The sequence below is a fragment of the Rhinopithecus roxellana genome, chromosome 16 (assembly GCF_007565055.1).
Source record: "Rhinopithecus roxellana isolate Shanxi Qingling chromosome 16, ASM756505v1, whole genome shotgun sequence".
NCBI classification, from domain to species: Eukaryota; Metazoa; Chordata; class Mammalia; order Primates; family Cercopithecidae; genus Rhinopithecus; species Rhinopithecus roxellana.
In genome coordinates, this window is record NC_044564.1 from 48,872,438 (window position 1) to 48,886,891 (window position 14,454).

Genomic DNA, 14,454 nt, shown 5'->3' on the forward strand with positions numbered 1-14,454 from the left:
TTTTTTATTATTATACTTTAAGTTCGGGGATACATGTGCAGAACATGCAGGTTTGTTACATAGGTATACATGTGGCATGGTGGTTTGCTGTACCCATCAACCCATCGTCTACATTAGGTATTTCTCCTAATGCTATCCCTCCCCTAGCTCCTCACCCCCTAACAGGCCCTCGTGTGTGATGTTCTCTTCCCTGTGTCCGTGTTTTCTCATTGTTCAACTCCCACTTATGAGTGAGAACATGCAGTGTTTGGTTTTCTGTTCCTGTGTTAGTTTGCTGAGAGTGATGGTTTCCAGATTCATCCATGTCCCTGCAAAGGTCATGAACTCATCCTTTTTCATGGTTGCATAGTATTCCATGGTGTATATGTGCCACATTTTCTTTATCCAGTCTATCATTGATGGGCATTGTGGTTGGTTCCAAGTCTTTGCTATTGTGAATAGTGCTTCAATAAGCATACGTGTGCATGTGTCTTCATAGTAAAATGATTTATAATCCTTTGGGTACATACCCAGTAATGGGATTACTGGGTCAAATTGTATTTCTGGTTCTAGATCCTTGAGGAATCGCCACACTGTCTTCCACAATGGAAGAACTAATTTACACTCCCAACGGTGAAAAAGCGTTCCTATTTCTCCACATCCCCTCCAGCAAATGTTTCCTGACTTTTTAATGATTGCCATTCTAACTAGCATGAGTTGGTGTCTTACTGTGATTTTGATTTAAATTTCTCTAATGACCAGTGATGATTAACTTTTTTTCATATGTTTGTCGACTGCACAAATGTCTTCTTTTGCAAGTGTCTGTTCATATTCTTTGTCCACTTTTTGATGGAGTAGTTTTTTTTCTTGTAAATTTGTGTAAGTTCTTGATAGATTCTGGATATTAGCCCTTTGTCGGATGGATAGATTTCAAAAATGTTCTCCCATTCTTTAGGTTGCCTGCTCATTCTGATGATAGTTTCTTTTGCTGTGCAGAAGCTCTTCAGTCTAATTAGATCCCATTTGTCAGTTTTGGCTTTTGTTGCCATTGCTTTTGGTGTTTTAGTCATGAAGACTTTGCCCATGCCTGTGTCCTGAATGGTATTGCCTAGGTTTTCTTCTAGGGTTTTTATGGTGTTGGGTTTTATGTTTAAGTCTTTAATCCACCTTGAGTTAATTTTTGTATAAGGTGTAAGGAAGGGGTCCAGTTTCACTTCTCTGCATATAGCTAGCCAGTTTTCCAAACACTATTAAATAGGGAATCCTTTCCCCATTGCTTGTTTTTGTCATGTTTATCAAAGATCATGTTGTTGTTGATGTGTGGCATTATTTCTGAGGCCTCTGCTCTGTTCCATTGATCTATATATCTGTTTTGGTACCCATACCATGCTGTTTTTGTTACTGTAGCCTTATAGTAAAGTTTGAAGACGAGAAGTGTGATGCCTCCAGGTTTGTTATTTTTGCTTAGGATTGTCTTGGTATGTAGGCCCTTTTTTGATTCCATATGAAATTTAAGATAGTTTTTTCTGATTCTGTGAAGAAAGCCAATGGTAGCTTGATAGGAATAGCATTGAATCTATAAATTACTTTCGGCAGTATGGCCATTTTCACAGTATTGATTTCGCCTATCCATGAGCATAGAATGTTTTTCCGTTTGTTTGTGTCCTCTCTTATTTCCTTGAGCAGTGGTTTGTAGTTCTCCTTGAACAGGTCCTTCACATCCCTTGTAAGTTTTATTCCTAGGTATTTTATTCTCTTTGTAGCAATTGTGAATGGGAGTTCACTCACGATTTGGCTCTCTGTTTGTCTATTATTGGTGTATAGAAATACTTGTGATTTTTGCACATTGATTTTGTATCCTGAGACTTTGCTGAAGTTGCTTATCAGCTAAAGGAGATTTGGGGCTGAAACGGTGGGGTTTTCTGAATATACAATCATGTCATCTGCAAGCAGAAACAGTTTTACTTCCTCTCTTCCTGTTTGAATACTCCTTATTTCTTTCTCTTGCCTGATATCCCTGGCCAGAACTTCCAATACTGTGTTGAATAGGAGTAGTGAGAGAGGGCATCCTTGTCTTGTGGCAGTTTTCAAAGGGAATACTTTCAGCTTTTGCCCATTCAGTATGATATTGGCTGTGGGTTTGTCATAAGTACCTTTTATTATTTTGAGATACATTCCATCAATACCTAGTTTATTGAGAGTTTTCAGCATGAAGGGGTGTTGAATTTTATTGAAGGCCTTTTTTGCATCTATTGAGATAATCATGTGGTTTTTGTCATTGGTTGTCCAATGACTCCATGTTTAGCCCTCATTTCAGGAGGGCAGCCTGGCCAGCAGATTGCTCCAGCCAATTGGCAAAATACTTCTGTCGTGGGGACATGCAAGATCAGATAGCCAGAATGGTTCTGCTACATCGATTTGTTTCTATAAGCACAGGTCCCACATACCCTAGGAGTGGCACTGCTCCTTCACAGCACTTATATAGTCTGAAAGTATGCTGTTCATGAGTTTATTTGCTTACTTCCGAGTACTTCCCCGCCACCAGTAGGATGTAAGCTCTGTGAAGAGGTTGACCTTAGCTACCTTGTTTGTCACTGGATGTTCAATGACAAATCAGTTTCCAGCAGAGAAAGTATTCAATGAATATCTGTTGAGGACATAAATGAATTACTGCATGAAATAATGTATTTAATTACAGACTTCTCCTCTTGACTGTAAGCTCTCAAGACAAAGTATTCTGCTTTATACATCTTGGTCCTCATGCTGGCATACTGCCTCCCATATGAGGAGGCATGAAATCATTATCTTTGAGTGCATAAATAATTAAATGAACAAACAGATGAATGAGTGAATGAATGAACATACGCTATCTACACTAGACGTTCTTAATTTTATCCTCACATTAGAATCACTGGGGAACTTTTAAAAACTGCAATGCCCAGGACCAATTAAACTAGAATCTGTGGGGGTGTGCCCCAGGCATGAGTATATTTTAAAGCTCTTTAGGCAATTCCAAGTGCACAGCCATAGTTGAGAATAGGGTGACCAGCCACCAGGTTTATTCAGGATTGATGCATCTCCCAGAGTGCAGGAATTTAAATGCTAACACTATGACTACACTGTGCAAGCCTGGATGGTTGGTCACCCTAGCTGAGAACCACTGATCCAAACTGTCACCCACGGCCATTCTTGAGTGACGTATTTTCAATTTTTGAAAGTCAAGATTCGTTGGTTTCATGCTTCCATTTGACACTTGCCTAATTACATTCAGGCCTGTAGCTCACCTTGACCTCAATAACTGCTTCCTGCTATGTGTCCCTGTTTAGGCTCGGGCTGCTATTATTGACTTGGGTGACATACTAATTTGTAACATACAAATGGCAAAGGGAATGATTAAACCTTTCCAGCAAGTCAGCACCAACCAGTAGACCAGCTAAAGAAGCAAAGGAACATGTAAAGTGCTACCTTTTCGAAAGGAGTCACAATGAGCCCTCACTTCTTTTCCTTCCCAAATTGATGACAGTATATTTTGACACATTTCTACTTATCACTTGTGTATGCCAGTTACCCTGGTATGAGTGTGCAGTCCCTCTTGTTACCTGAGGAGATAATTTTTAATGGAAAATTCCATGTGAAAGCTGAAATTATATTCATCATTGTAAACACTAATAAATTTACTTCAAGTATGTGGTCGATAATAAGGGCATTAATGTGTGGACACCAGAATCAGAAATGCTCTTCAACCTATGAAGGGAACTGAGCACCACAGCTCTCAAGGGCCTTGTTACTCAAAGCGTGACCCCAGATCAGCAGCAGCGGCCTCATCTGGGAGCTTGTTATACACACGGAACCTTAGGCCCCACCCAAGAGCTACTGAATCAGGTCTGCAGCTGGGACCCAAGAATCTGTGTCTTAAAAAGTTCTCCGAGTTGTACTCATGCATGCTAAAATTTGAGAAGTATTCACTTAGCAAATATTTTTTGCCTAATGTATAATGTCAGTATCTCAGAGCCCAGCGGGAAGAGGCGAGGGTAAGCAGGAAAGGAGGCACACAGCGCAGTAGTTCCCAGCCTCTGCTGCATATTGGAAGCACCTGGAGAGCTTTAAAAATATCCACGCCTGGATCCCATCCCAAGCAACATGATTTAATTGGTATGGGATGCACCCTGGGCAGAGCTTCCCAGGTGATTCTAACGTGCAGCAAAGTTTGGGAATCACTGATATGAGTTAACCACCAGGAACCCTGCCCCTCTCCTCATTGTTTCTGGCCTTGACTGCTGGCGAACCCAGAGGAATGAACAGCGTACACATTTGCTATCTTCCTTTCCCAAACATCAGAAGCAGCAATGATGAAGAATTCTCCGGATCTGACTCTCACCTCTGGTTTGATGAATACTTGTTCCACTTACTCTGTTAGTAGCTGTTTTATCTTTGACTCTTCAACCTCCCTGGATCTCAGTAGTCTCATGTGTTTCAGTGAGACAGGAGACAATAAGACCCAGTCTCCAGATTAATTGGGATGTTACATAGGACATGTGGAAGTGCCTAATACTTTGCCCAGCACATGTTTGATGTTTAAAAACTCTGAGCCAAGGAAGATTGTCTCTTTATCCTCCTCCCTGATCGTGAGATATCCAGCAGCATGAAGCTGGGCAAATATTTATAGGTGTCTCTTCTTCAGTGCACTAAGGGTGTTGGTGAATTGTGAAAAACCTGTTTACACATGAATTCACTTATACAATCTCATTTCAGTCTCACACCCCAGCCACGTAAACCGGATAATATTTATTGCCTCCATTTCACAGATGATCAACAGTGGCTGAGAGGAGTCCATACAGCCACAGGGACTCTCACTTGGACCTCCTGCCTGGAGCCTAATGTTCCTTTAGTTACTGTACTGCTTCCATTTCCAGCTTCCCCTCCAGCTGCTTGGCAGGCTACCTCTATGTGCAGGATGCATTCACCTAGGAGAGCTCTGGGCTGATAGAACTTCCTGTGATGATAGAAATGTTCTATATCTGTGCTTTCCAGTTCAATAGTCACTAGCCACATGGAACTAAAATGTGGCTAGCCTGACTGAGGAATTATAACTTTAATTTTCTTTAATTTTAATTAATTTAAACTTAGCCACCTGTGAACTGCACAGCTCTAGAGACAGAATCTGGAGAAAAATGAGAACCTGAGAAATAGTTCCAATGGCTTCTACCCACAAATCAAAGCAAACCTAAGCCACTGGTTTGCCTCTCTGTTAAAAGACCTTCCTAACTCTTTTTCAGGAAAATGGCAAGTTGGTACACTAGTTGATGAGAGCACCTTTCCCATGCAAAATACTATTCAAGGGATGCCTTGAAACTAGTGATTGGCCAGCAGAAGCAAAATGTGTGGTAGAGCAGAGCTTCTTGAAATTGAGTGTGCACACAAGTCATCTGGGATCTTGTGAAAACACAGATTCTGGTTTAGTAGGTCTGGGACAGGGCCTGAGGCTTGCATTTCTAACATGTGCCAGGGTGGCGCTGCTGCAGCTGCTCTGTGAACCACACTTTGCCTAGCCAGACCGTAGAGCAGTGCTGCTCACCAGGCCAGTTTTGCTCCCTTCACACATGGGGGCATTATGGCAATGTCTAAATATATTTTTGAGCATCATGTCTGGGAGGATGGGGACGGGAAGTGCTATTGACATCTACTGGGTTCAGTCAAAGTGTGCTATTAATAATCTACAATGAACTTGTATGCATGCATCAAAATATCACATGCACACCATAAACACGTACACGTATTATATATCAAAAAAGCATGGAGCTTCAAAGACCTTCTTTTTAAAAAGCTAACATGGTGAAACCCCGTCTCGACTAAAAAATACAAAAAACTAGCCAGGCGTGGTGGCGGGCACCTGTAGTCCCAGCTACTCGGGAGGCTGAGGCAGGAGTATGGCGTAAACCCGGGAAGCGTGGCTTGCAGTGAGCTGAGATCCGGCCACTGCACTCCAGCATGGGTGACAGAGACTCTGTCTCAAAAAAAAAAAAAAAAAAGTTAAAATTTGTAATAATAATAATAATCTACAATATACAGGAGAGCCCCGTGACAAAGAGTTACCCAAAATGTCAATAACACCATGTTTGAGAAACCTGCTGTATAGCCAAGTCGGCTCTTCAGGAATAGGGGCATTAATGGCAGAGGGATGGAGCAGGTGCTCTTGGTGTAATAACTGATCGTTGTTTTCTCTCTTCCACTCTTTTCTCCCACTTGTCCTCATACAGGAGCCAATGCCTCGGCCCCAGACCAACTGAGCTTAGCTTTAGCCTGGAACAGAGTTGACATCGCTCGCAGCCAGATCTTTATTTACGGGCAACAGTGGCCGGTAGAGTATATGTCGTCACCTGTGAAAAGCCCACTTTGGTTGGGCAAGGGTATTTGTTTAAGGAGCCTCTGAGATGGGCTCAGAAAACGATTGCCTTTTCTTTAAGATGGAACGTGTTCCTTGGCAGCGAAGTCCCTGTCCTGGGCTCCTTTTCTCATATTTAGGAAAGCACCGCCATCTAGTGGAACTTTCAACTGAACACAACTCCAAATATTTCCATCTCTATGAGTTGTCTTTAATAGCAATTTTCAGCTGCAAATGATGCCATTTATTTGAATACATCTGAAAAAAATATAAGACGAAGCTGTATTAAAATTAAGGAAGGGGTATAATTATTAATTTGCTTCTGATTGTCTTTGATAGAGGCAAAGGGAAGAGGTTGCTGCCCAAGTGGTGGCAGCCCCCACTGGTTTATGGCTGGGTCACACCTCAGGATGCAGAATTAGCAGGCTTCCCTATGCAGGCACCATCTGGTCCTGGTAGCTGAGCACAGGTCCTCCCTATTTGCAAAGACAACATGAGGAAACCAATGCTTTATATAACTGTTCTTGGTTTGCTTCCCTCAATTGACTCTACCAAAAATAAAAATTTGAGAGATTGGCCATCAGGTGGTATATGTATGCATCCACAGGAGGCAGCCCAGCAGCCTGAAACTTGATTTCTGTGCCTGGAATCACAGCACTCACTGGCAGGCCTTATCTTACTACTTCCTTTCCCCTAGAGAGTCTCTGCCTGGGATTGAGCCCTTGTCTTCACTCAGTGCTGGTGGATTGCTAACATGGAAAGATTCGTTAGAGTCTAGACCCTGCGACATTTTTGTGAAATGAATTGAACAAAAATCTAAGCCACTGGCAAATCCAGAAAGTAGGCTGGTTGTTCTGCTTTGTTCTGTTTTGTTTTGTTTTTCAGTTAAGTGACATCTTTGTGGTCTTGCTTCTACACAGAGACCCAGCATTGATTTAGGGTCTTTGGTCTGTTGACTTGGGTCCCTCTTCTCAAGTCGGCCTGTGGTCTCCCTCAGAGCCTAAGGATAACAAAAATGAAGACAGCGAAGTACCCCCTTTGACACTTCACTGGTGTTGAGATGTTTGATCAGATAATTGCAAGGGGAAAAACCTTATGAACACTTGCACCTTCTTGGGATCCAGAACAAGAGATTCAGGGAAGAAATAGTTTTTGGAACTAGAAATGCTTGATTTTTATTAGCAAAGACAGGCCCCCAAACATGGGAGAGGTTGTGGCTGTCCCAAAAGTGAATCTGTGAACAGTCTTGCTAGCATGTTCTTAGATGTGATGAAGGTTTACTGGATGTCAAAGGCATCCCTTTCTAAGCTGTTCAAGTGAACACTAAAGAACTGCAGTCCTAGATAGACCCTGGGGCAGACTAACTCAGTGACTTGGTTTGCAGGTGGGATCTCTGGAGCAAGCCATGTTGGATGCCTTAGTTCTGGACAGAGTGGATTTTGTGAAATTACTCATAGAGAATGGAGTAAGCATGCACCGTTTTCTCACCATCTCCAGACTAGAGGAATTGTACAATACGGTAGGGCCAAACTAAGGCACTTTTTATTTTCTTTTTTGTTCATTTGTTTTACCTTCTCCTGCCCGCCATATGCCTGTGATTCTCTTCCCTTCTCCTCTCCAAATGCATGGTTCATTGATCATAAATACTCCCTTAGACCTACATAGATGACAAACACCAAGTCACCAAGATTCCGCTTGTTTTAATTGCTCAGTTGTCAGCATCTAAGGCAAAAAGTTTTGTGATAACCTGAGTGTATCATTCTCATATTCTTACACAAAACCACAAGGCTCTGGAAATGAGAACACAGTTTGTTCTGTAAGGCCAGAGGGTGTTAGAGGCAACTAGCAAACGAGGATTGATTAAGCATCAAAAAAGGCCAATTAAGTATCCTACACCATTTTGTTATCCTCAGAGCTATGAAGTTCATTCTTCATAGTTCAGTTATAAAATGGAATAAAAGGTAAAATATCTCTTCTTTGGAGTTACTCAAAAATTTTGGGTTTTTTTGTTCGTTTTTGTTTGTTTGTTTTTTAAGCTTGGTAATGATTTGGTAATTTACTCACTAGGGATACCAAGGAGTAATCATAGGTAAAACTACTGTTTATGAAGTTATTGAGAGCATTCACACAAGTTAAGTGCATTGGCTCTGAGCTCACACTAAAATCCAGTGAAGTTTAAAGAGCAGAAATTTTTCCCCCATTTAACAAATGAGGAAACTGAGGCTGTCTTAGTCCATTTGTACTACAGTAGCAAGATACCTGAGACTCAGTAATTTATAAACAACAGAAATTTATTTCTCTGGGTTCTGGAGGCCAGAGAGTCTAAAATCAAGGCTCTGGAAAGTTCAGTGTCTCGCGAAGGCTGCTTTTCTCTTCCAAAATGGCACCTTGTTTTTGCATTCTCCAGAAGGGACAAATGCTGTGTCCTCACAAGGCTGAAGAGACAGAGGGCAAAAGGCCTGAATGTTGTGTGAAGCTTCTCTTATAATGGCCTTAATCCCCCTTACAAAGAAGGAACCCTCAGGACCTGATCACCTCCCAAAGGCCCCACTTCTTTTCTATTATTATTATTATTATACTTTAAGTTCTAGGATACATGTGCAGAATGTGCAGGTTCGTTACACAGGTATACATGTTAAATGCCCCACTTCTTAACACTAGTGCATTGGAAATTAAGTTTCAGCATGCATTTTGGAGAGGACACAAACATTCAAACCATAGCAGACGCCAAGGTGAATTCAAGGTCACAAAACTCCTAAGAAAGAAGCCAGTGAGTACCGAACCCAAGCTTCTGTCTCAGATTATTCTACCCCTCATTTTCACAACGTCTCTGTCCCATCACGCAGAGGGCAAGCAGGATGAAGCTTATTTCCTGTCCCCAGCCAGTGGTAGTTGTTAGATGGTACCACCGTGGCACCATCTGCAAAAAATAGAAACGGGTTAGCAGAATGGCTCCTGGCTTCTGTTTTCTCCACAGACTTTTCTTAGTTCAGCATACTGAGACTTTCAGGAAGAATGATGGGTTTTCAATTTGAAAAAATGAATAAATAAAGACAAGCGTTGAATGGCCTATCAATTAGAGAATCAAGGGAGTAGAGTAATTTATTCTAAAGACTGGGGCAGGGGGCGGGGGTAGGAAAATTCTAGACTGAGAAAGGCCAGTAAGTTTGATCACTTCAGTCTGCTAGTGGTGGCTTCCCAGAATACTTTGTTGACAATTATGGAACAGTAAATAGCCTCAGTAATAATAATAGCTAACACTGATTGGCATTAAGCACCATTTTTAATAGCTTTATAAAGATTATATCATTTAATCCTCACAACAACCCCATCAGATAAAGTGATACTATCATTCCCATTTTAAAGATGATAAAACTGAGTCACAGTTTTAAGTAGCTTGCCCATGTTCAGAGCCGGTAAGCGGCAGAGGTGTAGAGGCAGGCACCCTGACTCCAGAATCTGTAGGTTCAATCACTGCACAATCCAGCATCCCCTCAGTGGAAAAAGAGCTCTGATGGGCATGTCCACATGAATGGGCAGGTCGTTGCAGCAGTTCACAGGCCTGTCTAAATACTTGAATGATTGCAACAGTGCTTAAGAATTTGCCATTGGCTGGGTGCAGTGGCCTCCCAGCACGTTGGGAGGCTGAGGCGGACGGATCACTTGAGGTCAGGAGTTTGAGACCAGCCTGGCCAACATGATGAAACTCCATCTCTATTAAAAATACAAAATTTAGCTGGGCGTGGTGGTGCATGCCTGTAATCTCAGTTACTCCAGAGGCTGAGACAGGAGAATTGCTTGAACCCTGGAGGTAGAGGTTGCAGTGAGCTGAGTTCACACCACTGCCCTCCAGCCTGGGTGACAGAGCAAGACTAACTAAAACAAAAAAAAAGAAAGAAAAAAGCCATCACTATTTTAGATTCTCTCATAATCTAACCAGATTTAGCAAATAAAATGCAGGAATGCCCACTTAAATGTGAATTTCAGATTAACAGCAGACAATTTTGTTATATCCCAAAGATTGCATGGGACATACTTAGGTTAAAATTGTACGTTGTTTATCTGAAATTCAAATTTAATTAGTCATCTTGGATTTTATCTAACGTTCCTATTCCTAAAAGACAATAGAATGGCAACTTATTTCACTTTATATTTACCTCAAACAAACATCCATCTTTTTTACAAAACTCTTTTTTTTCCAAACAGTCTGTGACTTTTTCTTTAAATCAAGTTGCAGCAAACTGTCATCCAAATCCAGCCTGCTGCCTGTGTCTGTATGCACTGCAAGCTAAGATCTTTTTTTTCACATTTTTAATGGTTGAAACAATCAAAAGAAAAATGCTATATTCTATGACACATTCAAATAATATGAAATTTGACTTTCTGTGCCAATAATTAAAATTTCATTGAATCATAACCAGGCTCATTTGTTACATATGAGCTATGGCTACCTGCACATTTACAACAGCAGGGTTGAACAGTTTCAGTAAAGACTGTGTGACCCACAAAGTCTAAAGTATTTACTCTCAGGCCTTTTACAGAAAAAGTTGGTCAACCCTCTTCTCAGACAATTTCTCATTCATGATGAGTAATAAACAAGTTGCGATGGCAAAGTGCCCAAGTGTATTTCCAATGCGGTCAATGGGGCCTGTTGTTCTCCCACCCTCATCACGGCCCCCGGGCTGCAAAACTGGCTTCTTCCATCACATTTTGGCCCAGCTGTCAACAGAGTTGACAACCTCCCTTACAAAGTTTGAACCTAGAACCTCAAATACATTTGCTTGAGGGAATACAATTTAAAAAACTGCCAACGTGTTTGTTTAGAAGAAACAGGTATGGCCGGTGTGGTGGCTTATGCCTATAATCACAGCACTTTGGGAGGCTGAGGCAGGAGGATTGCTTGAGGCCAGGAATTCAAGACAAGCCTGGGGAACATAGTGAGATCCCATCTCTAAAAAAAAATTTTTAATAAAAACATTAGCCAGGCATGGTGTTGTATACCTGTAGTCCCAGCTACTCAGGGTGCTAAGGGGAGCCCAAGAGTTCGAGGCTGCAGTGAGCTGTGATTATGCCATTGCACTCCAACCTGGGTAACAGAAGAACCTGCGTCAAAACAAAACAAAAAAAAAGTCACTGACAAAGCTTTTCATCTGCAAATGGGGACAATGTAAAAGAAAGAAAGAAAAGGCAGATACACTGAGCAACTAAAACAAGGTCCATCTTAATGAACTGCCCTCCACCAGCCAGTGCCCTTCCTTCCAGATCCTTCTTGCCTTGCCAACCAGAGCCCCTGACTAGCAAAACTGTTTGATTCTTCTTTATTGTTTTCAGAGACATGGGCCCTCAAATACATTGTACCACTTGGTCAGGGATGTCAAAAAGGTAAGAATCCTCTCGACTGCAGGTCGGAGGCCCTGTCTTGACTGCTTCCTGTGATTAGAGAGTGCCTCTGTTTTGCATGAGCTGCCAGAGTATTCCTGTCCCTATCAGGTGCCCCTCATTTTGGAACAGCGTGTGTGCGTGTGTCTTTTAACTCTGAAGCTTCTGTTCATGATGCAGCTGTGGTGTTATCACCAATCGCCGTGCTTTTAGATGCTTTCGTTGGACATAATGCTTTTGGGTAGTGGAACTCTCAGCTTTTCCCTTGCCAAGTGGATTTATGCCATTACCTGTATTTTTCCATATGCCCCTCACTGTTTGGGGAGCTGGTTTCCATGCTGCCTGACTGACCACAAGAGTAAATTTTCATTCACCAGCTCCTGATACAATGTCACATCTACTACTACATAGAGTATAGTCAGTAAGCATAGCTCCAAATTTTCTAAAAACAGGGACTAAAACATAAATATGCATTCCATTCTTCTAACATTCTATTTTTTCCAGAATACTTTTTCACTCTTGTCATCTCATTGGATGGGAAAAAAGTGTTGGTAGGTATGGATCAGGTAGAATTATTTTCATTTTACAGATGAGGAAGCCGAACTACAAGGAGATGAGAGCTATATTGGTGGTTAGTGAAGAGCTAGGTTTAAAGCTCAGTTTCTTTTATTAATAATGATAAAATAATAATAATAGTCATGAGCTAGTGATGACTAGGTATACAGCATTGCTGCATACTTTCAGTGCATCTTAACTCATTTAATCTTCACAATTCTATGAAATAGAATTATTATTTTATTATTACAGGCTAGGCACAGTGACTCATGCCTGTAATCCCAGCACTTTGGGGGGGCCAAGGTGGGTGGATCACCTGAGGTCAGGAGTTCAAGGCCAGCCTGGTCTGGTCAACATGGTGAAACCCTGTCTCTACTAAAAATACAAAAATTAGCTGGGTGTGGTGGTATGCACCTGTAATCTCAGCTACTTGGGAGACTGAGGCAGGAGAATCACTTGAACCCGGGAGGTAGAGGCTGCAGTGAGCTGAGATCGCGCACTGCACTCCAGCCTGAGCAACACAGTGAGATTCCATCTTAAAAAAAATTATTATTTTATTATTATAATGTAGTTTTATTCCCATTTAAAGACAAGAAGAATGAGGCATAGGGAGATTCTGTTTAATCTTAGCCAAGTGCTTGTTCTTTTGCCCCATATTATCTCCTTCAGAGGTAGCTTGAGTTCTGAACCCTTAAACCCATCCCAGAAAGTGATGTTTTAATTCCAAAAAATAAAACAGAAGATGGCACTGCCCCCGCCCCATACAGATGTGCCCATACACACATGCACACATATGCCCACTATCACCACTTAGTAACAATTGTTCACGAAAGTCCACAGGACATATTCAAAGAAAGCTACAAAGTGAAGTCAAAAATACAGTATGATTCCTTCATCTCACAGGAAGTGATTGGCTAGAATTGCCCTTAGGCATCGTGTAACTACTTTTTTATTTTTCCTTTGAAAGGCCAAGCAAAGGCCCTGGGCTACTTATAATGTACCTATTCACCTGCTGGACCTTTGCTAAGAATGAGTAAAGGATATAAAAATAACACACAAAAAATCAAAATCTCCATCCGTTGGCCCTTGTAAACTTTCCTCCCATCTCATGAAGGACTTTTCATCTGCCTGAGTGGGTGAAGCCTGTAGTTCTTTCAAAACAAGGGGAGAAGCCACTATGCAATCTGTACTCCCAACTCAACAACCACTTTCCTAAGATTGTATCTTTCACTGGTCTACCCATTCCATGCCATCATAGTAGATCTGCCTTCAACAAACCCATTTCTCTTTTCTTTGAACCTTCCAGTTTTGTCTGATTCATCCTGGCTTAAAATTGCCTGAAAACTAAACTCAGAAGATTAGAAGTAGACACATTTGATGTGTCTTCTTCAGCGAGATAGTTGTTGCTCATGTTCAATCACATGTTTTGAGTTTTTCTAAAGTAATGACCTGGGGTATTCTCTCCTTCCTTAAGTTAATCTCTGTCCCTGAAGGAATTGTGAGGTTTTCTAAGGAGACAGCTATGCCTTTATCCCTCAATCCCAGTCATCACCAACCCAAACCTTTCAAAATAGTCGCTCATCCAATTCAACGACCCAGCCTCCCAGCAATAATGTCTTGTCTAATTTTCAAAGGGATTTTTGCAGTTAGATTTCACTGAGTGTAAATGATTAAAATCCCTCTTATTACTTTCTTTTCCCCATAGGACTCTGCTTTGCAATATTGTTTTCTCTTTTCTGAAATCCCTTGAGCTGCCTTTTGCATTTGCTCACGTCACCTGTATTATTAGAAGGCATGAAAAGTATCTCTAAGATAGGGGGGTTTTGTAGCTTCTCCGCTAAAGATGTACCTCAAAAATAATATACGCTAACAAGAAAGAACAGGATGGTAAGAATTTGGGAGGAAGAAGGATTAAAAGCAACTATTTTTTTTTTCCTTTTAAGTATGATCCAAATATTAGAGCAAGAAAATCATTATAAAAGCATGCATTTACCATTTACTTACAAATTTAGTAACTGGAAAAAATGATAACAAATGACCAAGAATAGTACTGAACTGGCCTAGAAATAATTTATCCTTTTACCTGGAAAAAGAGACTGCCAATAAGACAGGAAGAAACAGAAAGCCAATGTTTAATTTCTTCCCTTGGGAAAAAGTAG

General features: G+C 41.2%; 1 protein-coding gene across 33 annotated transcripts in view; it reads left to right on the forward strand.

Annotated features, from left to right (window-relative positions):
• The window catches only part of TRPM3 (transient receptor potential cation channel subfamily M member 3), a 938,690-nt gene that overhangs the window by 820,098 nt on the left and 104,138 nt on the right, over positions 1-14,454 (forward strand). For 29 of the 33 annotated variants that reach the window (XM_030919577.1, XM_030919573.1, XM_030919579.1 and 26 more), the window contains 3 exons: positions 6,237-6,337; positions 7,746-7,880; positions 11,693-11,743. In XM_030919577.1, the coding sequence (XP_030775437.1) occupies positions 6,237-6,337; positions 7,746-7,880; positions 11,693-11,743 (287 nt within the window). The remainder of the gene's footprint in view (positions 1-6,236; positions 6,338-7,745; positions 7,881-11,692; positions 11,744-14,454) is intronic. The other 4 variants (XM_010362931.2, XM_010362933.2, XM_010362934.2 and 1 more) reach the window with 1 other exon arrangement.